This window comes from Patagioenas fasciata, chromosome 8 (assembly GCF_037038585.1).
Source record: "Patagioenas fasciata isolate bPatFas1 chromosome 8, bPatFas1.hap1, whole genome shotgun sequence".
Classification (NCBI taxonomy): Eukaryota; Metazoa; Chordata; class Aves; order Columbiformes; family Columbidae; genus Patagioenas; species Patagioenas fasciata.
Genome location: NC_092527.1, coordinates 10,408,056 through 10,434,768, shown reverse-complemented (window position 1 = coordinate 10,434,768; position 26,713 = coordinate 10,408,056). Strand labels below are relative to the sequence as shown.

At 42.0% G+C, this 26,713-nt stretch overlaps 1 protein-coding gene across 4 annotated transcripts in view; it reads right to left on the bottom strand.

Annotated features, from left to right (window-relative positions):
- The window catches only part of JMJD1C (jumonji domain containing 1C), a 160,648-nt gene extending 147,073 nt beyond the window's left edge, over positions 1-13,575 (bottom strand). For 2 of the 4 annotated variants that reach the window (XM_065843832.2, XM_071811671.1), the window contains exon 1: positions 13,287-13,573. In XM_065843832.2, coding sequence (XP_065699904.1) covers positions 13,287-13,427 — 141 coding nt within the window. In that variant the 5' untranslated portion in view covers positions 13,428-13,573. Of the gene's footprint in view, positions 1-13,286 lie in introns of all 4 variants that reach the window. The other 2 variants (XM_071811668.1, XM_071811669.1) reach the window with 2 other exon arrangements.
- Between the last annotated feature and the right edge of the window lie 13,138 nt (positions 13,576-26,713).

The following is a 26,713-nucleotide window of genomic DNA, read 5'->3' as shown; positions in this document are numbered from 1 at the left end:
CAACACATCATCACAACCTCATTTCAGCTCCTTGTCCTTCCGGATTTCATAAACTCCGAGACACAGACAATTTTAGCTCTGTTTGCACAGCACCAACCACAAAGAGGTCTTGGTCAAAGAGTGTCCTACAAAGTAAACAAGAGTTGCATGGACACAGAAACAGTAATCTCAGTAATTCCAGCACGGAGACTTGGCAGAAGTTTATCATACAATTCACAGTCTATTTACCCATCTCAGTCTTACCTTCAGACAAACAAAATCACATACACACAGGTCCACTTCTAAAAGTAATCACCCCAATCTTTCAGATCACCTTCAACAAAAACACACCACTACTAAATCTTTGCTCTATTTATTACCTACAGAACCAAACGGCCAGACCTGTGCAACCACCTACTGCTAACAGAAGTGGTCGTGATGTCTTTTTAAGATCAGCGATAAACAGTTTCAGTAGGTTTGAGCTTCACAGTAAAAATGGAAGTTATTAGTTAGCTAACGATATCTTATTGCCTGAGAGGAGGGACATTTACTGGGAAGTCTTCTAACTGTGAGGACAGGACAAGACTTTCATAAAAAGCCTGAAGTACTCTGACCATAGAAAGATGCAAGAGATGCTGTCTAAGGAGAAATTAAGAAACAGTTCATCAGTGGAGTAGGTAGGCAACAGGAAACGCTAAACAGGACTAGGATACCATCAGATAGAGTGCTTTGCACAGAATGAGAGGAAGACTAAAGCTGTGTCCATTTTGACTCAGGCACCCAAAAAAATACAGTCTGATTTTCTCCTATTTATACTTACACAACAGTAAGACACCATCTCCCTGCATAACACTAACCATTGCCAATTTTATCACGGTGGCTACCTTGGTGGTTTGCTATTTCTAACACCAGAAGATACGAAAAAACATAGAACACAGCAGATTGTTACTAGATCTTTCATTAGAGCATTTCAGCAAGTATTTTCCATTTTATATAATGTTAACAGAGTGTTGGGAAACAATTACAAAGACTATACAGAAGCAACCAATGGAGAAACAGAAAATACCTCAATGCACAACTTTGACAGCACATATTGCTCCTAGTCCACCGCTACCGCTTGCCGTAACAGCCTTTACCACTATGACAAGTGCTGCACACTACAGAACCCACAACCCCAGCTCTCTCCTCCCAACCAATAATACCAACAAAACAGAGAGGTAAAGTCCTGCATGCTCCACAGCACCAATATTATAGCAGCAGTTTTCAAGTTCTGTACCAAAGTGGATACATTATTTTCTTATTAAATACCTCTACTTTTTTATCACCATAAATGCCAATACTAGTAGACAATATCTCATTACCACAGATTTTTTTTATTACTTTCTACTACTGTTTCTAGGTATATATTTTTTCAAGCATGTTCTCTAGTCAAGACTTCCCTATTAACTTTAAACAACTGCCAAATTTCAGAAGATCTGGAATTTTCTGTCTACACGTGAATTTCTCATGAGAGGCTTGCAAACCCATACACCACTTTACTGCTGGTAAGCCAGCTGCTTGTCTCATTGGCACGCCTGCAGTTCCAAACCATGTGCTGTCAGTGCCCAGGTGACAGGCCCAAAAAAGAAAGGTATGCGATGTGGGCAAAGCCAACAGTGATGCGGTGAAGAAAACACCTGGTATTAATTAAAAGTAGCTTTCAGTGACATGTTCACATATTCAAATTAGACACCACTGTCTTCTAAGCTCTGAAGGAAAACGAAAAAACGAAACAAAAACAAACAACAAAAAAAAAACCAAACACACACACACACAAAAAAAAAAAATCAACCTCTCCACACTGAAAAAGGTTAAGTCTATAGCTCCGCTGGTTCAGACACTAAGATCACACTGTAGAAAGAGTTTGAATAGCCTGAGGGTGGATAAAGCTGCAGTCAGAGTTTGCACTTTACTAGACATCTGATAAACTAATCCCCATCAAGGCCACCTGCCTGTTTGAGCTCTCCCAACTAACAGAACTCAGCAGCAGCCTTAGTTAAAAATCAGCTGAAGGGGGAGCCAACCAAGCAGCACAAATTCAGAGACAACTTGACTGCATTAGCACAAACACTTTTCTATGATCCACAGGCAGTCCAAACCTACCACAGTATCAGGCCGATCTCCCTCCCTCACAATATGTATTAGGGAAGCAGTTCATAAGACCTAACATTCCAACTCCCACATTATGCTGCTGTGTTATTCTCCATGATACTTAGACTGCCAGCCTGTAATTATCTACTTTGATATTAAGTAAGGTTTGAGTTCAGGCGCTCTGTCCTGAACACGCAGCCCCATGGAAAAGCAGTGTATGCCTGCTACATTACAAAGGAGCGTCCCTTAGTGAAAATCTGACAACTAACAAGTAGATGCGGGTCAGTCCTGGGAAGAGAAGGAAACAAAGCAACTAAAGAGAGTTGCAAAAAAGCCCAGTTCTACAACTGCCCCGAGAGATGGCAAACTGACAGCCTTACAAACAAAAACTGCACATGGCCCAAGTTACATATAATTAATGAAACAGCAATACCAGGTTTGTCTCTGCTCTCTGAATTAAATAACCAGTGCTTTTTGAGATTTTGTTTCTGAGTTTAAGGGACCACTGGCTTTGAGTAAAACTGTGAATACAGGTACTGAACTTCAACATTCAGGGTTGTTTTCTCTTTTACAAATTAGTATTTCCCTGTGTTAGAGAATGGACCTACTGCCTCAGGAGACTCACAGGAAGGGATGCTGGCTTCTGTGCAGACAGCAGGAGCCTTCCTTTTGTGAATTTACATCAAACTACATATGGGTTGCTACATCTAAAGCATCATAGTCCTCTCTTCTTTCCTTGCCTCCTCTGCTGATTGACCTATACACTCTAGTTCCTGTATGCGCCTGCCCAGTCTTTCCATAAGAAGCGTTGATCAAAGAGAGCTCAAGAACTGATCAAGAGGTTTCCCAAATACAAAAAAATTTAAAAGTTCTTTTCCATTCTTTCCCCCCATCCAAATACTGGCCAACTCATTCCTAGGATGCCTATAGGCCATCCTACATGTCCTTACATTGTCCTCTTCTCAACTGAAGCCATATTTCATAAAACACAGGCATGCTGAACTCCAGCCCAAAACCACACTTCTGTAAGAAATGGAGGAAAAACACAGACACAGAACTAATTGCTGGTTTCAACTCAAGCACTAAGCTCCTTGAAATATACCAGCAAACACTGCTGAACTCACAAGCTCCAGGTAGCTAGAAACCAGTAGACTTACCATAACATAAAACACATCTCAGAAAAAAAAAAACACAAACATAAAAAAGTATTGAAGGCTGTCCTTTCACCTCTGCCAATGAACCCAAGAACCCTCTGGAGATACAGACTTCATCCATTTGATGATACCAACTGAAGAGCCCTGTTAAGTTTTGCCATTTATTAGCTGTTTACTGCTCATTAATTTAGCAGAACAGTAACACGTGAGCAAACTTAGGACTTGACTTGTATTCCGTTTATCACATTTGAAACCACACAGTGAGCAACGATCAACTGCCATGTTATTGAAATGTGAGCCATGTTCAAATGTATCTCAAAGCTAAAATATTTTTAAATACTCAAAATTAGATAACAGAAAATCTATTAAATGTATAAAAAAATTGACAGAGAAAAAATACAGCAAAGTGTACACACATTATCTCACTTTGCCTGGACAAGACACTACTACAGAACTCAAAAAAGAAAAAGTAGTGTCAGCAAGCCATTTTTCCAAGAGTCAACAGAAAGCCAAGTCTTTCCATTCTAAACTAGAAAAATCTTTACAATGCTTTATAGAAGTACTGCATTCAGTTTCAAACTAAACCATCTGAGGGAATTTGAAAGTTAGTCAATGGATAATTTATCAAACAAGATTTTTTGTTTTATATTTTACATAGTCTTAGGCCTGACTCCCACTAAATTGAAATTTTGTAAAAAACCTCAGGTAAACGAACATATTAATCTAGACTACAAATTCCCAGAGGAAAAATATGCTACAAGTAACAAAGCACTTGAAATATTTTCTATTTATACAAAGACAGATCTCTTTCAAAAGATCATGCAAAATGAGATAAGTACCGCATTCTACAGAAAAGCTATCCACCAAATTAAGAAATGGTAATGACACTGTCTAAAAATATTCACATGTCGTGTTCTGACCTATATACAAATGTTAAAATATGACAGAATACAGAAGGATCAGGTATATTTAGGACAGTCCACCTGGATTAACAGTTACCAAGCCAGAAGTATTTCATTACCACCCCATACCTTCACTGCTTAACAGTTATTAAACAGATCACCACTGAAGTTTGACCAACACCTAGGTATACTAAATAGAAATGGATTAGCACTAGACAATTACATTACCATAACTGAAAAAAATCAATGTATTCCAGTGAAGAAATAATTTTTTACGATTTAAAAATAATTTAAAATGTTACTTTATTTCCTGAAAAAATTAAACTCAACATGACAGTATTAAATTAAATCTACTCAAAACAACCTGCAAAAAGGAAATAACGTGAAGATAGGCATCTTGGTGTAGATAGACATTTAAGATATGCAAACAAACTGCACACTCTTTGGAATAATCTGGTTCAAACAGACATTTACCTTGACAGGGTTGGTAGGGACTGATATACAAAACAGATAACTCCAAGTCTCTCAGATTAAGAAACAGTAAAGGAAAACTGCAAGATCTATATGCTTCAAGAGAAGAGTATAAAGTAGTATAGCAGAGCTAATATAATAAGTGGGACGCAAATGGCAAACAAGGGGTGACTGTTGCCTTGTACCTCTCAGCATCTGAAACAACAGCAAGCGATCCTCAGTACAATGTGCAGTTACAGTATGACCCTTCCTTGTCACAGCCTGTTGAAAAGTTCAAAGGGATTCAAAACAGCTTCCTACAAATTCATTTAGGAAAAAATCAGCATGGGCTACAAAACTTAAAGACCTCTGCTGGATGAAGTCCCTGAGCTCCAAATAACCATAAGGAAACACTGAGGAACTACAACCATGCACCTGTTCGCTCCTGCCCTTGATGATGGCCAAGGCTGCGAAACTGAAGTCTTTCAGTTTTGTTTCAGGAAGAACTAGGATGCACGAAAAAATACAGATAAATGACAGACTCCAGTCCAACAGTTCACTACTAATTTCCTGTTACTCCTCCAAGATTTTCTATACTAACTGAACAGTTTAAATCATGTATTTCCTATGATGATCTCAACAAGTTTCTTTGTTTGATACCGGGTTTTGGGTTGTTTTGTTTCTTTTTGAAAGGCAGTCAAATTTACATTCTGTTTTTTATGAAAGGAAAAAAGCCAAGAAGAATAAAAATACAGAAATAAGCTGGAAGACTCTTTCAAAATGAACTATCTTTGCCAACGCTCCTCCAAAATACAGCTTTCCAGTCCCTCCTCACCAGACACGCAAGACTAAAGAGATTCGACTTGGGCCACCTGGCAATGACTCAGCAAGCGCTCTGTCTCTTTCACAGAGCAATCATGCTCTAGATTTGGAACCATCATTTCAGGAAAGAGTCCTGTTCTCTTAGCAAAAACGTAAAAACCTGGTGAGTCAATCTAACTACTAAGTCAGCAGCGTCTACTTTAGTTGTCATACACAGCAGTACATGACTTGCAGTGAAGCCTAACTGCAATCATTTCAACATCTACATTAATTATGGTGCTGATCAGAACACTCAAAAAATTTATCATACTTACGCAGAAATATTATATGCAATGTTCTACTAAGGAATCAGAGGTGTATGCATTTTAACATATAGATGCTTAGGTTTTCCTCAAAGCATTTGATTTCACACCTATTCTAAAACTTGTCTTTGCAAGTAAGTATAGCATCAACAGATATCAAATGGTCATATTGTGGGTTATGTTAAACGTGTATTTCCTTATTCAAGTGAAGTAGTAAGTTATTCACACTGAGTGAATAAATATCACTAATTCAACTGCAGTACAAAACCCTCACATTACACCTAAGCAGGTTAGGACACATTTACTGGTTACAGTGACAGAACCTCTCACAAAGATATTTAAGCTAGTTTTCAACTTCTTCATCCAGGTCATGGTTCAGAGACATTTCTCCTGGAAATGGTGCCAGCTTAAGCTGCTGCTACCCTCTGATCGATCCCATACCACCTTCTCAGCCTCAGTACAACTGTTTGAAGTGCCATATGGTGAATGGATCAGGAAACTGCTCAGGGTTAAAAAAAATAAGCCAGCACTGCCACCAAGAGAAATGTCTGCAGAACCACAGTCTCCAAAACTTCTAAAAATGTGCCCATGGGAGCGTCAAGCTAAAAGCCTTAACACTCACTCTGCATCTTTCGTGCCCTTGAGGCTCTGAACAGAGTACATGAATTGGCTCAAACCCCATTTCTGTCTGTACATGGAGGCTACTTCCTCATAAGCAGATTAAGCTGCCCCATCTCACTTATTTATGAGAAGCATTAACAGCTGTTTAAAAGTAAAATATTTTAAGAAATCTATGAAAATATTTTTAAGAAAATGACTAGAAAGCAAAACACAGCAAAATCCCCAAGGTTCTTCCAATTCCCCTGCTCTCATTCCAACTTATAACATGAAAGTTAGTGGTACATGGACATAACATCAACTAACAACAGGAACTTTCTGGATAAGTCAATATTTTGAAGGAACATCACATTAGTTTAGCTTGGAATTATCCACCAGCTTCAAAGCACAACCACCTTGTTGCCAACCTCAGGTAAAGTTCTCAGATGATCAATACTTACTTTCTTCCAGCAAAAGCAGACAGGAGTTCACCGAGTCCTACTGAAATGGAAGGTCAAGTCTGACCCCAGCAGAAATTCAAGATCACTGATGGAACTAAGTGTGTCTCTACAATTCACTGGCAGTAGGAGCAGAAGAAGACTGAGCTTATTTTTGGCCAGATTTTGAAGTATCACTTTTTTAACTTCACTCGGTTTAACATTGAAGAACAGTTCTGCTGCTCTCAAGCAAGTTTTCAGATCTTGGCACGTGCAAAGAAATAATGGCTTCCTATAAAATGACTACTCATTCTTTGTAACTCTTTAAGATGGCTATGCCCTGTGTTTTTGAGATACCTCCAAAGATTCACACAAAGTTCTGGAACATGAAAAATCTGATATAATGCAAATGTGGAATAATACATTATTTGTATGCATGCCATTTAAAGGCAAAAGTGAATTTATTTTTTTTTAAGAAAATACCCACTGTATCTTTCTTAAAGACTCCTGAAAGATTTAAGTATAGGATCAAGCCTTCTTTTCCCTTATTTCACCGATGCATATTTTGTAACTATGCAAATCACATACATTAATAAACTGATTAATCCCTAGCTTGGGACACCTAAACTCTGCAATCTTGACATTCAAATAAACCTTCCTCAAAACCCATCAGCCTAAGTATATACACCTGTTGATCTACATCATATTCAGGTTTCTATTAGTACAAAAGCAAAGAAGAGGGAAGGACAGAGTATAAAGCATTGAATCCTTGCAGCCAGTTTCACAGGAACACTCTGGTGTTTGATCTTTTTGTCAAATTACTATGAAAGAAATACTCCTTCCTGAACACTAACTGAACTAACTCTGAAAGACAGATGAGGTGACATTCACAGGCACAGGGTGACAAGCTCAATCTTATTAGAAACACAGAAAGGAAATAGGAAGTTTTCTTTACTGCTGAGCCAAGAAAAGATTGCCCAGCTGATATGCACCAAGACTCGTTGGCTTCAATACTGATACAGAACAGTAGAAACAACTGAAAATGGTCTAAATCACTACTGCATTTTGAGCTTCTCCCACTCCTTTCAAACTAACTTCAAAACACACACAAAACGCATCCTACAACAACACCCCTTGTCTGGATCCAGAGGTAGCAGCGACATGAGAAACTGTGGCACATTTTTAGCATCACCTCCCATAGCTGAAGTAAATAACGTGACAGGCTCCCCACCAAACTTGCTCTTCATCTTTAACCCAGATGCTGGTACAGAAATACACAGTGTTTTTAAATTACATTAACCACCAACAAGCTATGCACAACTAGTTTAAAGCATATTTCTGCATCTTCCAGTTTATTTCCCAGTTAACAAGTAAAAGCTGCAGAGCATGTACTTCTAAAATAAGTAATGAAAAAATCTATTTCCTTTTTAAACAGATTAGCTCAAATGCATTCCAAAATTAATGCATTCAGCTTCTCCTTAAATAATAGCTTAGAGAAAGGAAAACAGAGGACAATGCTAAACATGGCACTAAAAATCAATATATGGCAGAAAACAAATGTAACCTACAGAAGTGTAATTCTGTGCCTGTGTGACAAAGCCACAGCGCATTCAGAAAGCCTGGGACTGCAGAGGCAGGAAGACTTAAAACAATTACAGTCATAAAAAGACTGGGTAAGAGCAGCTCCACACACAGCAAAGGCAAATTTAACTTCATCTTTAGCAAGAAACTCTCAGCCTATGGAGTACTTCTCAAAAATATCTTCCTTTGTTCTTAAATTATCAGCAATTATTTCAAATTATTTTCATGTTATCTCTAGTACAGTACTGATAAGTTTCCATTACATTCTGTGAACTTCCATTTTACTGCTAAGTGAGAGTAAATTCTGTTAAAACAGACACACTGCTGCTGTTCTCTTCAAATGGTTTTACCAGACATAGCGAATTTTTAACAGTTCCCCGTTTGCGAATTACCAAAGACAAGATACTAAAAAAAAAATACAACTTACCAAAATTATGAGTTATTCCCCCAATATCTTACTAATTTTACTGTAAACAAACACCAAACAACTGCATCAAACCATCACTAATATTTAGGTTTATATGATGGATATCTAACTTGGTGATTTATTGACACAATATATTTCCCTATGCACAGCTACTAAATGGTACGGCTGCCTACTGTGAGACATTAACTACTATCAAAGTACTCAGTTCTTGATTCCAGTCCATGGACATCATGGCAGCAAAATTCACACATCAATAAATATACAATTACAAATCACTGCAACTTATAACTATACTCTTTATTAAGGGTTACACATTTTGTGTTTCAAAGCTTATTTCCATTTTCTCTTTCACATGGAGAAAATATATAGCTGAATATATGACTACATTCAATATACAACTGCAGGACCATGGAAATTCACAGAAGTCTGAAGCACTTCCAGGAAGCAAAATAATTGTAATTTTTTTTTTCATTTACTCCTCTAAATAATCACTTTTTAAGCACAATATAGCAAAACATCTCTGCCATCACCATGCCAAATCTTAGCCCAGAAAGTAATCCTTATGGTACAGGAAAGACCAGGGAGATCATATGGTGTTGACTCCACTTCTTTCCTCCTGGCCATTTCTTTATTTGCCCGGAGTTACCACTGCAAGCAGAGCAGCACGCAGGCTCTTCCAGCCAGTTAGCAGTGAGGAGAAATAGTTCCCAGCTTCCTCTAAGAGCATCCGCTGCTATTTGGATGGAAAAATAGTTACGGATTCTCTTAAGGACTAGCAAAACACACATACATACACACAAATATGCATATGAAAATCTTTTTGTTTGTATTTTTGTTTTTAAATAAATGCTTTTCACGCAAAAGTAATGTTCAAGAATGAAAGATCACGACATCTAACTGTGAGGTTGTGACTCAGACAATGAAATCATCAAGAAAACTCCTGGACTAAATTGTATACATTGCACCTGTACAGTAGAGGTTTTTAAACGTGTAAACATTACAGGTTCATTAAGAAAGAGGCATGGGTTCCAAATCCTGGCAAGAAGGATCTGCATACAATGGCAAGACAATTCATCTTCCAAAAGACCAACAGTACTCACAACCAGTGCCAGTTATTCTCCCCACATTCCCCAGTAGCAGTAAATTAACAGGAAAGCTGAGTAGGGCAAAATTTCCATAAAATAGTGGGGGAAAGACACCGATACTGTTCCTTCTTTGGAAAAAAAAAAAAAAAAAAAAAAAGGTAAATAAATCCATGTCAAGAAAAAACAGACCATGTATCGGGTATGCTGCAATTACAAGAAATATCAGGAAAGAGTCATTTAACATACTTCCACAGAGTAGGAGAGACCTATCAGGAAGAAAATACCAGGTAACAGTTCTTCATTTTCTTACCAAGACAATAATTTCAATTACGAAAATATTAATTTAGTTATGAAAATAAAATCATGAGGCAAACTCAGCAGCATATGAAATCTGGAGTCTTCATTTGCTTGCTCACCAGTGGAGAGCAGCTAGTCCAGCCTTCAGGTCTGGAGTTCCTGATTTAATGAGTAGTTCTGTTTACAGCAGAACTAATGAAGCTTGGTTTCCTGCAGATTTGCTCCTACAAGCCCTGTGGCCACTTAACATTAATTATGTCAGTTGCCTCTAAGCTTGTCCATGTCTCCCTAAGATTCTTCACCTCATAAAACTCTCCATTTGTCCCCACATTCAAATACTGAGGCTTACTCTCCTGCTTTTGTTAACGCTCAGCTCTGTCGTGCACTCAAACCCACCTTCACATCCCGTCAGCTCCATCCCCCCTCACCTGCCCGTCTCTGAACGGTGCTGATCAAAAGGCAGCATATGCTGTAGCTGGTCTGAAGCTCTGCACATGTTGGTCGGCCAGCTGGAGACCACCTCTTTGCTTCCAGGAGGACCACACAAAACGTGCTGTGAGCTCCTTGTCTTCATGGTTTTTGGGAGGAGGGTCCTCACAGACTGAGGGAAGGTAATCTTTCTCAGACCTCTCCCTACTCTTAAATCCATTGAAACTGACTTGGGGGTTTACACTTAAAAAGGAAGACAAGACACAAAGGCAATGTAAACGATACTTCCTTCTGAAGTCAGGATTCAAAGGTAACTCAGTTCTGGCCATCTGCAAAGCATCTGGAAAATGCCGCTGCTGTCCTCCTCCTTTCCTGCAGCTGAGGGCATCTTCTGTATTTCTGCAACCTCCACCCCACTCAGAGGGAGCAAGAACACACAAAATTGACAAAAAGTCAATCTCAACATTTTCATGCTGCACCCTGTGGGCAGCAATGAAACTGTCAACAAGAATTACCATTTCACTCCACTGATAGGTAGCAGAAGGGTCTGGAGCTATTCATAGGGAGGGCCACCTTAAAACAAAAGGCATGAAAGGATAAGCGCAGCATTCACTCCACCTAGGATAGTACACATGGAATCAGGGCTGACAGAAAAATACCCTTGTCCATCACCGGGGGCAGCAGGGGAAGAGGATACTCATGACAGTAAATATCAACTAATGAGAGTTTAATGTTAATCGCAAATGCAAAAGAAGAGCCTAAGCCACAGAAACTACCTGTTGCTAAGAGAAACCATATCATTTCTTTCTCTACCCGTCCGCTTTATGATTTGTTTGTGCCTTTGGGACAGAGAACAGGTAACGCAAAAGCCAAATACTGCACTTGGAGGGGGCAACGATGATCCAGCAGTTAAGTACTAGTCTAGGACTCGTTAGACCTATATAGCATTTTCAAAACCTTCCAGCACTCCTAGGTGGCTAAGAGTATATCTACATATAATAATGCAGTGGTAGTTGGAACACCAGAAGGAACATGGCACCCAGTGCCAGCTGGAGCATCCATCCTGCTTCTCAGGTGGTCTGAGTCTATCAAAATGGCACTCCACTACGCATATGAGCATACCCTTACTCATCCTGCCTCAGAAACCAGCCATAACACGACGGTTCTCCCTTAAATTACCAAGAATTGCAATCAAAGAGTATCTGAAGAGCAAAACATTCAGATACCAAAGTTAGGAAGAGGAGCAAGTACTCTGAATACGCAACATTCATTTCCTATTTAACATAACAGATACAACCCTTGAAATGCCTTGGTTTAGCACCATTTATGTAACTTCTGCTCCTGGAGTTTACAAATTATGGCTCTGACTTGTAAATGTTAGTAAATAGCTCCTTAAACGTTACTCAATGTTTCCATAATTGTACATAGCTTCTAGAGAATACTATCCTGCAAGAATAACATCCAAAATAGATTCTAAAAATAAAGCATTCTAGACAATTCTCACATACAACTAAAGGTTGAAAACACAGGCCGCTTCATAAAAAAGGGCATAAACAACATTCTACTTGAATTATAGCTGGAGAGTGGAAAACAAACAACCTACGATATAGCGAAGTAGCATTTTGAGTCTCACATTCTGTTTCTAAAACAAAGCTTAAAGCAAGAATTCTTAATTTCATGAATCACACTTCTTGCACCAAGCAATCAATAATCCCTAAAACCAGGGAATCGCTTCCTTGATGAGTTTGCGAAAAGGGCAACATTCCCCCCGCACCGTGCACGGCTGTGCAAGCCATCCCCCTCACCACAGCAACACGGGCTGCCCAGCACCACTCCGTGATTCCTTTTTTCAGCCTACGTAATGCCCATTTACATAGTCGTGATATTTTTAAGTGCGCCTTCAGAAGCACCAAATAACATAAAAACATCGAAGGAGACAACCACAGCAGTAACGTAACACTCGTCAGACCACAGAATCCACAAAATAAAATAACGACCGAGTCCACGGAACACAATAAAACTCCATTTTACAGATTATGCATTCAGAACACCAACCCAAGGAAATCCTGGCCGTGTTTCCCCCCCAGCGAGAGTGCGTCTGAGCACAACAGAACATAGCTCCTTCGCTAACCTCTACGCACATTCCTACACCCCTTAGGAAAACAGTGCCAGCGGACATAAAAGGAAGGGAAACAATGACATTCTTTTAATAACAACGCTCACTACCGCGTCCACAGCGTTAGACCCAGTCGGTCAGGGCTACACGACAACAGTTTCTGCGTTCCCCTGGAACAGAGACGTTCCCCCTGCCCGGGCACCGCTGCTCCAGGCGCACACCGAGGCTCCCCCGCCGCCCGGGCCGGGCGCTCGCCCTCTCCCACCGCCGCTACAGCCGGAGGCGGCGGCACGGCCGGGAGCCGCATCGGCGCCCGGGGCACAGAGGGGCCCCCGCCGCCGTCCCCATACCCCGCGGGGAAACGCGGCTCGGCCGGGCCCCGACCCCCGGCGGTGCGGGCTCCACATCAGCCAGCCGGCCCGCCCGGGGCGCTCACACGCGCTTCCCCCGGCCCCGCAGCCCCCAGGCCAAGGGCTGTGTCACGCCGGGCCCCCGGGCCGCCCCCCGCCGCAGGCCCCGCGCCGCCGCCTCGGCCCCGCCGCAGCCCCCTTCGGCCCGGCCCGGGACGCGGCTCTTACCGCCAGGTCGGGGCTGCGGGAGTCCCGCTGCGACACGGCGCGGATGACCCCGGCCCGCCAGCGCCCGCTCTCCGGCGGCTCCTCGCCGCCGACGCACAGGAACCGCTTCCCCACCAGCTCCGGCCGCGTCTCCACCGCCATGGCCGCCGCCGCCGCCGCGCAGGCACCGCACCAGCCGCCGAACCCGCTCGCTCTACGGGCCGCCCATGGCGGTGCGCGGAGCGGGGGCGGGCGCGGGGCTGTGGGGCCGAGCGGCGGGTCGGTGGGTGTGTGGGCGCCGCGGGGCAGCTCCGCCGCCAGCCGCCCGACACAAACACCGCGGGGCGGGGAGGGCCGGGGGCGCGCGCTCCCTCCCTCCCTCCCTCGCGCGCTCGCTCACCGCCGCGCTGCGGCCCCGACCACTCCGCCCACGCAGCCCACTGCCATGGCGACCGGCGCCGCGCGACGTCTCCCTCCGCCAGGCAGCGCGCGCGCGGGGAGGGGGCGAGCGGTCACCGCCGCGCGGCGACAAGTCCGGCTGGGGCCGCACCGGGGACCGCGCCGGGGCCGCGGCCTCGCGCGCGCGGGCTCCGCAGGACGAGCGTCCCGCCGGGGCCGTCGTCCCCCGCCCATCCCTCACCTGCCGGCCGGGACACCCCCGCTGCGGGCGGCTCCGCCATCCGCAGGGGAAGCAGCTCCTGGGTGACTGGGGACCGACAGCCTCACTCACACCTCCCGAGCCCGGTGCCACGGCGGGATGTCACACACAGCCTCTCGTGGGCACGTCCCCTGGCTCTGAGCAGCGACTGCCGCCGGCAGGGCTCCGGGAGCCCGGGTGCTGATGATCCCGGCTCCCCAGGGGCTGGATCTGCCAGCGGCAGCTCCTTCTCCCCACAGTTCAGTCTGTTTAGCTAAGCGGAGACAACCATCCATCTTTCCCTAGTGCCAGCAGGGCCACCAAGCCCAACGGGAACGCACCACTTGGTCAGCCCAGCTTAGGCTTTTACAGACACAGCACTGTTTGATGCCATTGAACAGAGGCTGAGAGCAGTCAGCTCAGAGACTCAGTGTGCTTCAACCAAGAGCCTGGGTTGCAACACATGACAAAGACATGTTCTGTAGCAGTCGCTACCAGCTTATTGTTTGTTCCATGAAGCCTGTAGTCATGCTGTGGTAACAACATGAGATCTTAAGAGGTTTTTTTCACCTCCATATTATCTAGAGATGTAGCGTTCATGAACTTCTGCCTTTCTTTACTGGTACGCTTCCTCTCAATAGAGCAGGTTAATGATCTCTCATCTAGCGCTAGAAAGCAAATTTGAATAGTGGACTTCTGAAAAATAGATCACGAGGCAAAAAGCAATAAATCAAGAGAGTCAACTTAGTGTATTCCCATGTATTTCAGTGGAACTAAACTTCTGCTACAAGAGAAGTTAACTAACAGAAAGAAAAGGAAAAAAAAAATCAAGTCATCATTCACCATATTTGTTAACAGTACCAGAATAACTAACAAGACATAAGATTTATACAAGAACCTATAGCTGCCTGGCATCCCATTGGCCGCAGACTAGGGATGCATGGAGGTGTGCTCCTCAGAAGCAGTGCATTTGGGCAAAATGAGATCTTCATTCACATTTCAAGGTAGTGCTACAACTGCCAAAAAAGTCCCACAGTCTCACGGAATGAGCAAAAACATGTAAGTACAGGACAGTTATTTGTAAGACATATAAAAAGTTACAAGGACATCTAAGTAAATATTAATCAGATCAAAACTCTTTATAGTTTTATTAGATTCTCTCTTGTTTAGCCAAAGAGTAATTTGAGATTGATTGAATAGTACACTTAGACTAGTGTGCAAACCATAAAATATGCTGAGTTAAATTATTCCAATAGACAAAACTTGTGAATTTATCACAGAATATCAAAGTATTAAGAATCAAGTATTTTTAATTCATACCAAAAATGCATATCACAAAGTGCTGACACCAGAATTATGTTCTAATATATATCAGAATTCACTAAAGGCTGTTGCTCAATGTGGTATTATTTTATAGTTGTTATCACCTGAACATATCAGTAAGATTAAGTAACACTGAAGTTGAGGTGTTAATTCCCATGGTCAGCTGCCAGATCCCAGGTGCCAAAGCAGAAGGGCCAGACCTTTGCCCAGCTCCCCAGCAAGCACAGTGCTGCTCCTGAACAGCTTTTCACACAGACCAGGGGAAAAGAGCTTCAGGGAGTGCCTTGGTGTACCACCGGGACACCTTCACTCCCCAGTCACCCCACATCTCAGCTCTTCTCTCTTTTGCAAGCAGTTATTCAGCTTTGAACAGCTTTTTTTTTTTTACCCATATGTGCTTTTAGGACCGTCAAAATAACTACATTCAGATGGATCTATGTACAAGAGACCCACAGGTTGCTGAACATTATTTTCTGTCTTCAGCAACTTTCTTTGCCTCTGTTCCCTTATCCATTTATTCTTTGCTTTCTCCTTCTCTCCTTGTTTCTCTGCAAAGTGTTGGAAACGGTGAGAGCACTAAATGCTCAGAATGTTGATTCATCAATTTAAAGCCACCCCAGACACAACAAAACAAAGTAATGCTGCTGTGCTGAAAATAGCCTAGAGATGGACCTTTAGACAGTCTGTGCTCTATCACCCTTCAGTAGGACTTCCGCCTTTCTCAGAAGCCTTTGCGGGTGTCAAACCAATACAATAATTCCCTATTCAAAGCAACACCTCCTCCACTTCTTCATAAATATTATGCAACACTTGAACTTAAAATTCGAAGCACTGAAATTGTCAGGGTTCAAAGGATTAGGGATGGTAGGAATTGATGCATCTTCTGAAGAAAACTGCATTAAGGAAGCCTTTTCTCCTAGTTACTATGAGAAGGCCAGAGGAATTGTGCTCTGAGTTCGGCAACAACACTCAGAGGCCACGGGGAACACGAAAGCAGAGTTGACACTTTAAGGCTGAAGAAGTCCAGAAAAAAAACCCACAACAACAGAAGCAAATTGCCTCTAGGCTGAGCCCCAGGGAAGGAGGCTCTTCTTGGGAAACTCCCCCCTTGCACTCCTGTGTGGCCCCAGTGCAGCTTTGACAGTAGATACAGTGACTGATCCATTCAGTTACCAAGATTTACAGCACAGTAAAAACATTTGGCCATCCCAACAAACAAAAAACCAACGCTAGACATGACCTGCCAGGTCTATCCTCCCTCCCCCAAGTTGCATATCGAAACGCTATTAACTGCCTGAGCCCACCTGAAAGAGGCAGCTTGCTCCTGCTGCAGAGGGGTAGGAATGGGAAGATGGCAGAAACAAGGCTCTGTTTTCTATCCCTTCAAGCAACAAGGAAAGCAACTTCCATGATTTCAAAATCACAGCATCTTCCATCTTCTGCTATAATTGGAAAAATATTGATGGTCCTGTTTATACCTTGGCTTCTATAGCTATATAGCCCACTTCAGCTAGGCATTTAATTACCTGAAAAGGCTCTCATACATATAGTGTATTAACAGTATCCTTTAAATTGCACAGACTGCTAAATGAAGTAGTAGTTTAAAGGGCTTTTTTCCCCAAATATTTTCAGTCCCACTTCTCTGAAAGTATACACATCAGTCAGTTGCAAAATTAGGATCTTACTGGGAGCTATTTCTAACTTTCAAGTTCAAGTGCTGGATGGCCTGCGTTGGCAGTAATCGCACTTTCTGCATACAGATAAATGCTACATTTAGAAATTGTTATTTCCCCTTTGCTGGAAGGAAAATTCAGAGAGGAAGGTAAAATGACTTGTCACTGGCATAACTCTTAAGCAGAATGAATATGGAACCAGCTCTTCCTAAAAATCCTGTGCTGTATGCATTTACATCTATTTTACTTTTCGTTGGGAGACAGCAAACATCAGTTTCCCCTGAGTTCATAATTCCTCAAAATTCCACATTTAATCTCTTTAAGGATTCAGCATCAGATAGTTAAGACTCTATATTTAATAGCAACTTGCATCAATTGGTTTAAAAGTTACCTACCTTGAAAATTGATAGCCAAGAGAAAAAACGGTTATTTCTACTACAAAACTAACTTCTGATTTCCAACTCCCTTATCTTCTGCATAAGATCAAAGGGCTTTTCTTAATGCATCCTTCCAAAAACATCTTCCTTGAAAACCATCACTTAAGTAGCAAGGTAGTCCTTGAACACTGGAGGAGTCGGAGGTTCAGTGGGAAACTAGGATTATTTAAAGACCACTATTTAGCACGGGTGCAAAGGCTATGTTAAACACCTGTGGGTGCAAAGGTGTGTGACAGTAAGAGCTGAAGATCATGGGATTACCTCCCCAGGTCTACCACTAACATCCCATATGACAATTTACTATTACTTGCATCACAGTGTCTACCACCACACTTCCACCTGGGGCTGTTGACTGACCACTTCTGGTCTTTTCCTGTCTCCAGGCTTTCTCAGTTGTAAAACAGCTGCCAATTTACTGCAATATTTACACTGCAGGTGACTGCAGCACCCCACAGTGCCCAGGTATTGCCTTCAGGACTTCCTCAATACCATCCTGGCTGTTGCTACAACACAAAGGAGGAAGATTTAAGTCTTTTGCATTTGCAAATCACTCCAGCCATATCTGCACTAGAAAACACTGTAGTTCACAGGGTGCCACTCCATCAATGCTGACAACAGTAAGGAGCACTACTGAGCCTCCCTGTGATGTTTCACAGTCAATTTATAACCTAGAACAGATGAATACTTACAGCACACTCTGATTCCAACATTTCTTCCTCTTCCAGTTACTGAGGCATTACCAGAAGATGGCTGAACAAATTAAACAAATATGGCCTTCTATACATCCCCTTCCCTAGAAGCTTGCTGACATCTTGAGATATTAAACCATCCATATTCTCCCTTTCCTTTTTGTCACCCTCAAATGCTTACCACTGCCTTACGCTTTAGCCAGCACAACAGACCCCATGAACATCCCACATCTGTTTTAAATACACAGTCAGTCAGCCAGCTGAGCTCCATGAAACTACAGGGGCAGGTTCCACTGAGCCCTGGAGCTGCTGAGATGTACTTGCCCTCTGTCATGGGGTTAACCACCTCCCTCCAGCTGGGGATGGCACTGCCTTTAACAGCTGCCACCACTTTCTGCAGCGAGTATTTAAGTGCAGCCTGAGGCCAGAGCATCATTAGAGCAGCACTGCACTTTGGTACCAAACAGCTGCCCTCACTCCCGAGAGTTTACACCCTGTAGAGGTAAAAAGCAGGGGGTGGGAGAACTGAGATAACAAAGCTCTCAGTCTCCACCTTTCTCTGAACACCTACAGGCTTAATTCCTCAGATAAAATTTCAGGGCCCTGCTTTAGCCTTATCAGATAACACCTCTCTCTAAAATAACCTCTTTGAATTTGCTTGGGGGCAGATGTTCTCAGTTTCCTCAGGCTGGAGGTGATTCTATGAAAGATGCCACTTCCCTGGCTAATGGTTCCCTTAGCACAAGTGCAAGCATTAAAAGCAAGGACAATGCCCAGACTACAGCACTATAACATTTTTGTGGTCACCTTAGTAATACTAGATCTCCATTCAGGTTTCTTCCCTACCTTTCAGCCAGCTGCTGATGCCAACCTGGGACTTTAGTACTTCTTGAGAGTCAGACTGAGCTTTAGGCATGGCACGGGCAGGAGTCTAATCTGTCAGCGCCTAACAGAGCACTCCAGAACAATGTGTGCTGGAACACCTGGAAGAAAGTGGCAGAACTGAGAACAAATTCTCATTTAGCTGAAGGGATCTGCCTACAGAACAAAACTCCAGCAGGGACTGGGCACATTCAGAGCCTGAGCAGCAGCAGCACTGATGTTCCTCCTGAAAATGCTGGCTGTTTGCTGGCTGCTCCCAGTAATGATGCTCCTTTCTCCTGTCAGTCACTCATACATAAAACCTGCAACCAATCACCCTTAAAAATGGATTAATCACTTTCCCAAGAAACTTCCCCTGCAATAGTGGTTCCTCCTGCTCAAGCTATATAAAGGCCAGTGTGTGCTTTGCTGTTGTTGGCTGGGCATTAGGTAGTTGTGTAGCTAGGTATATAGAAATGTATGCTTCTATCATGTGGGTTCATGGAGTACCAGCATTGTGGATGATCCAGTGTGAGTATTTGTATTTATTTTTATCTGACACTAAATGTTTGGCTATTATTAGGTCTGTGTTTTGCAATTAGTAGGTTTCTGAGATTAGCAGATGGACAACAGTAAAAAATAAACCAACCACCATATGAAGGCAGTTATTACTTCTATGCAGACTTTTATTGCAGTTTTAAGGTTGTTTTTTGTTTTTGTGGGGTTTTTTTAATATTCTCTCAGAATCTTGTAGATGAACACTTATCTGTGTTGGATGAAAGGTGTTTAAGCAGATTGCTACATGAGTAGATACTTTTACTGATTAATAGAATAGCATATATTTAGTACTGAAATAAATATATAGATCTTCTTTGAATTAACTGGGAGTTAGATCAGGGCTTTTATCATCAATGGTATATTGTGTAGTAAAGAGTTAAAAATAAATTAGTAACTATAGCATTTTATTCCAAGTGCTTCAATCTACTATGTGTAGGATGCTGGGAGCACCTGGAGCACCTCTAAAATTCTAACTGAAGAGGTACAAGCCTTACAATCTGATTAGTACTCTGTATTTAATTTTCTTAATGTTTATCTCAAAGCTTCTTAAATATCTTAAAAAACAAGCAAACAAACGAAACCCCCACTGTTAAAAATTGTGTTGTTGCTGTCATCCAGGTAATTTCTTGCTACTGAATGTATCCAGTTTCTGTATAAATCATGTTGGGGTTTGTGAGCTTTTTAGATCTAGGGGCTTTTGCTGACAAGAGCTTTAGCCTGAAAACACTTGGATATTGGTGTTACTTATCCTGATATACCATAACCTGTTTAAGTTAAGGAAATGGCTTAGTGTGCTGCTACATAGTACAATACAAAAAGCTGCTAGGAAGCTTTGGGTCTAAGAAAGCTCTAAAGCTGAGGCGAGAAGTAGAGGACTTAAGCCATCACTAAACTGTACACTAGGTAGGGAAAAACTACTGACTTGACAATGTTATTTATTAGTACTTCCTTGTCTGGGGGTGGGGAAAAAAGTAGTTGGGTCTTTCTGAAACTGAGATAGAAAGAAAAGCTCATAGATGATCACTTAAAAAAAATTAATCTAGCTACATTTTCTTTTGTAAGGTTCTATAGCATCCCTTCTCCTTAATTTCTCCTGTCTATCTTAGCCTCACTCTTACTACTTTGCTATCCAAACTCATTTACACTTTCTTAATGTAACTGTAGCACTTTCCCTATATCTATATACCAATAAGCACAATTGTTTGATATCAGTTTTGTCTAAACCAGTAACTATCACATGTGGTAACTACCCTTTAACAAACTTTTCTGCTTGCTGTTTTCGTGTGATGCTAGTTCTTTCTCCTGCTGGTAAACTCTCTCCAGATTGGAATAAAACAATACACAGGTCTCTTTCTTGTATTCCAGCTGTCTGTGTCATTGAGTTTCTGTGTCAGAAAATAATAACAAATTAGTGTTGATTGTGTCATGCAATTCAGTAATAGCTATTTAACAATATTTACATCTTTGTTAAAGATTGTAGTAATATTTCATAGAGTTGTATGGCACAGGATGTAAACAAATGATATTACTGACACCATGCTGACTGAACAACAGGACTTCCTTATTTTTACTGGCACTATTATCCCAATTAAAACTATCACAAACTTTCTACTCAGCCAGTAACTTCTTCAGCTCATTTACTGCTCTCATTAGGAGTGTTCCAAGGTCTATCTGTCGCATTTGTTCGGGCTGTACTCAAAATTGGTGCCGGAATGGAAATTGATTTGACTCTGTCCTCACTGCAAGAGCGGTAATGAAACATCACATCTTATAATGACAGTTTGAAAAGGCACAGACCTACATCAGCAGAGAGATGAGAAAGGACCTGCTCATCTTCTTGAACTAAAGAGCAGAATATTGTGTTTCATTGTTGCTGTGTCATTTAATTGACTGAAGAAGTTGTCTCAGAGTCACAGACTCATTGAGGTTGGAAGGGACCTGTGGAGATTGTCTGGTCTGACCCTGTTGCTCAGGGCCGTGTTCAGTCAAGTTATTAATATCTCCAAGCTTGGAGACTTCACAGTCTCTCTGGGCAACCTGTTGCAGTGTTCAACAATGCAGTAGAAAAAATCTGAAGTTTAAGTGGGATTTCTTGTATTTCAGGTTGGGCTCATTGCCTCTTGCCCTTTCAGTGGGCACCACTGAGAAGAAGCTGTCTCCTCTTTCTCCATCTTCAAAAAAGATTCCAGCAAGCACTTTTATTTGTATTAATAAGCACCTTGATTATTATCAAGTCTATATTGTACATTAATTATTGATTTTTGTGGTGCCAAAGACACCTGCATCTCTGTCCAGATCCACCCCTATGAGCTATTTTCCTTGGGTTGCTGTCCCAGCAGTGCTAGCTGCTCATCCTTGCTGCTGCTCACATTGTGCCTTGTGGTCCCATAGCTCTGGTGATCCTAGACTGAAAGAAGTGGAAGCAGAAATTGGCTCTCACAGTCTAGTTTGCTGAAGTTCAGCCTGCAGGTAGCTCTCCTGCCTTCAGCGAAACAGCTCTGTGGGTGCAGGCATAGACAGCTGCTCTAGTGTACACAGCAGGGAGTTATCTCTCTCTCTCTTAGCTACAGGTAAAGGTTCAAATCTTACAAAAGCACATATTCTGTAGCTGAAGCATTGACTGACACTAAACATGACAGAATTGGGCAAAACATTATTAGAAAGAAGGATTAGTGGAGGAAGATGTGCTCAGTCCTCAGTAGGTGCAGGTATCTGCAGTGCTGCTGTTCCCACTGTAACTGGCAATCATACTTCCCTGTACCATTATTTTCCTGTTGCATTCGACTTCTGGGTCAGAAAGTGTTTATTACATATAATAAGTTAGTCTCCTCAGATTTTTATCTGTACAAGTACCTATCTGATCCTGTCCCACACTATTTTTTAGGACAATGCTCAATAACCCTAAAGAATGATCTGCTTTAGGATGTACAGGTTTGTAACATTCAAAACCACTTTTAATACAGCACCTGCTGAAGGAAACTTTCGTAAGGTATGTGCTGGTGGCTTCACGCAGGACTAAGACTGTGCAGGTCTGCAGGAGATGTGCCTCCTGTCAGTGGGTGGTCTGCAGGTGGGCTTGCTCTCGCTGTCAGGTCCCAAATCCAAGAACCTAACGAGTGCCAGAGTGAGTGCTGTACCACCCCTTCTATAGTTGGATACTAACTACGCTTTAGGAGTAACAGGCCAAGATACTTATTAGCTCCAATATTAGAAATAGCTGAAGGGAGGCAAAAGGAAGAATAGTAATTGAAGATGAATCTTCATGTCTTAGTCCTCTATTTTTCCCCCAATGTAATCTTTTTCCTTTTAATCAAAATGCTGTTTCCAGAACACTTCGTTCTGGTACCACTGGGCTGCAGCAGTAACTATGTGGCAATATTCATTATTTGACCACAACTAAAGAAAGAGGACTCCAATTTATAAAACATTGAGTTGGAATTGGAGCTGCAATGAGAGAACATAGCGTGAAGAAACTACCCCAGCACAAGCTGGTCCACATCTAAAAGCACTATGTGTAACCTGGACTCCAGAGAAGGCTGGCGAGTCATTTCTGCTGGCTTTGTAACCCCAGTGATGTTATGTACCTGAAGCAGACTATAGATTACTACATGGAGCTCTATTTGATATGATTCAGAAAGGTCAAGGTCTGAGGTGGGTTATGAGCCAGTCTGTGGGGCTGTGCTGATGTCTTGGATGGGAGGGTAACATTCCCTTTACAGGAGGAGGCCTCAAATGGTTCTTATTAAACGTGTAATTTGGGGCTTTCATATGCCCAAACGTCATGCAAATCTGCTGTCTTTCTTGTTTGAAGTTACTGACAGCAGAAGGCAAAATGAAAGTTCAAGGACATGATTATAATAAACAGTCTCAGAGCCTCATGCTGACTTCAGTTTTCTTCTGTCTTAATCTGCTTTGAACCTTCTATGTCCCATCAACTTAACACTTGTTTCATGTTGTTTAAGTGAACTTCTTTATACAAAAATGAGGCTGAAAGCACACATTTTGCGTTAACTGCTAGTCTAATTGAAGACTGAAATTGCTGTTACAAGAGACTGTAGTGGTGGTTACAGTTGTGTATTACCTTCAGGACAATGAAGTAAGGGAAGGTATTAATATCTTTCCTTCTGCATTTGCACTAGCTATGATACTTCCATGCCAAGGCTGATGGAACTTGGGTACTTGATTTGTATCTGAGAACCAAGTGGGTCAACCACTTAAACTTTACAGCCACTCAAAACCATAAAGGTGGATTCACGTTTCTCAATTCAGCTGATCAGCCTAATTGTTGAGCACCCCTCATTTGCGAAGTTAGTGGTCCTAAGTACTTCAGAGATGAGCTGCTGATGTTCCCAAGTTTTGGGTTGCATTTCAGCTTTTTTCATCTGTTGATTGTATGTGTGGTTTTGGGGGTGTGTGTGTGTTTGTTTGGTTTTGGTCTGTTGGTTGTAGGTTTTTTGTTTTTCCCCCTCCTGTGTGTTACATCTGGTTTCGTGTACCTTGGTGGATTGTTTTTCAAATGTGGGGGAGAAGACTGAAAAAAAAGCATGTGGAAGAACTGTGTCCATAAAGGAATATGACAGGAAAGGAAGTTTTCTGATCCCATCTTTGACTTGTTGGATGGTGACTTTCAGAGTCAATTTTTGATGGCTAACAGTTCTTTCCAGCAAATTCTGAGAGACAAGGGGTATGCAAAAAAGGGTGAAACTCTGTGCTAAGAGGTTTTCATCAGTCTAGACAGACCTTTCTTGACATATTATAGACAATTATTTCCTAGCCTCCTGCAGACTACCAGCTTGGAGCAGCTAAAGCAGCAGTTTATTTATGCCTGTTAAACCAGAAGTTCTGCCTATTGTTTTTCCTGCCTTCATCGCTTTCCACTGCTATGGTCCAGCTATGTTATGCTGGGGCATGAAACATTCAGCATCCAGAATGTCTAGACGTGCTGAAAGACTGTCTGTGCTCCATTTTTCAGAGTTAACTTCACTAAGAACTAAAAGGCTATTTGGAAAGAAAAGGTGGCAGAGTTCCTAGTATGAGATGCATCTTCAAGCTGCCTTCTGAAGCAAGTGTAGAGTAACAGAGCCTGGCAGGGATTTCTAGCACTGCTCAACATTCCTGTGCAAGCCTCCCCCTGCTCCCCAGAGAGGCTTCAAGCCTTTGACAATTATTGCTAATGTCTTAAACAGCTTGCACTTGTGTTCTAAGGATACACGACTACACAGAAATGCACCCCGTTAGCTGGTAATGTAATGTTCTGTTAAAATGGTAGAGGAAGGGACTGAAGAGTGGCTTCCTCACCACAGAATGTGGTAAAGATCTTTGAGGCAGAAACAAATGGTTTCCATTTCAAGTATGGAACCTGTGGATCAACAGATGTATTTTGCTGTGTGTATCTGCTGGGTTTAGCAGTCCTAAACAAAAAAGGGTTATTTTTTTCTATGTAATTTTTACCATTTTTTCCAGTGCTGACCATAGTCACTCTCTGTATAGGAAGGAGGAAGTATTAATACTTCTTTCCTGCAAGGTGGAAATGAATGTTGTCTCTAGAAGTTTTGTAAACCGTGTAAGTTGGATACAAGAGCTGATGATCCTGTTGATGTTAGTCTACCTGCACACCATGTATGATCATGCTATATATCATAGACAGCTTTGATTTCAGACCCTGGGACAAGCCTGGGAGGCTTTGTCAGAGGTGGGGAGGAAGGGAGGGCTGTCTATCCCCTGCTGAATCCTTGTGCCACTTGCAGGAGGGAGGACACAGGGGAGCTCCTGTCCTGGGATCTGTCCTCACTGCCTCTTTCCTGGAGGCTGAGGATTCCTGGGGACCCCTCTTAACTTCCAGCGAGAGCATCCTTGTGTAAATGCTTCATAAACTGGGCTCTTCAAAGCAAAGTACATTTTGCTGTATTAAATATATACACCAAAAAAGCCCTTCGGACTGGTAGCCACAGCATTGAGAAGCAGCATGCAAGATGCCTGGATTGAAGGACAAACAATGGAGTGTGAGCACCTAATGTGACAGAGTGGCTAAAAGGATAAAATTTATTACCTCTATTAATGAGAATAAAAGGTAGGTGGCAGATTTATTGTTTTGTGCCATTCAAAGTTACACAGAGTTAGCAGAAATTCAGTTACAATGTCAGTTTATGGAAGTGCTGGAAAAATTTGGAGATAGAGCTAGAAATCTACCATAAAGCAGTCAGGGGCTGGAGAGAGAGGGGAAAAAAAGGCATTTAAGGAAGCTTGCAGTTTAATTTGTCAAGAAATTGGAAGGTGACTTAAGCATGCATGAATCCCTGTGGAGAGAGAACGAGTGTGAAAAAGCTCTTTAATTTATCATTTTAGAGTATAGCAAGAACCAGTGACTGGAAACTAAAGGCAAATTCCAAGTTTAAAAGCATGTGCCCAGTTTCCTACAGGGGAAAACAATTTACCTATGAAAATTAAAAAACAAAACAAAGAAAACCAAACCAAAACAACAACAATGTTCTGATGCCTTCAAATCGATATCTTTGTCGGCAGCACAGCTTCTAGAAAACAAAAGTTGTCTGACACAACACGTAAATGAATTATTTCTATGTCTCTGCTTTAAGTGAGATGAAATTATTTGATATTCCCTTCCAGTTTTAAGAGCTATAAAAAGAGACCTCTTCCACAATTTAGAGGAGAATGAAGAGAAAAGGAACCCAAGCAATGATGAAGCAGAAAGCATTGCTCCAAGGAAAAAAAAATAGGATATTATACAACAAAACAGCTTCCTTAAATGCATTTAGTGGTCAGCAGTTTTGACTAGATCTGTCTTAGGGAGTATGGGGAAGGCATAATGAAGTCAGCTGGCTGAAGACTAACTTCTGTTTGTATGTTGGGCTCTGTGTTTCAATAAAGAGTTGGCTGTAATAAATGGAATCTGAAAGTCTAGAAAATGTGCCATAAAATGGTTGACAAATTGTGGTTGTTTCTTCAAGGTAATAGCTTAAGTACTGGTTTCAGTATTTAAAGTTGCTGCCAGAGGAAATGAACAATTTTACTTTCATGCTTGGGGGAGGTGGGATAAACAGAGTCAAGGGGTGTTCAAGAGGTTTTTAACTTTGGTATAAGGAAAAGCTACCTAGCAGGATAATGAAGGACTAGTACAAATAGCTCAGAAAAGGTGTGTCATCTCTGTTGAAAGGTTTCAGAAACAGGTAGGACAAGACATCTGTCCAAATGATGTGTGCTGATCCTGGTTTTGTTATGCAGCAGACAAACTTGGGGTCCTTTCTGCTTCTCA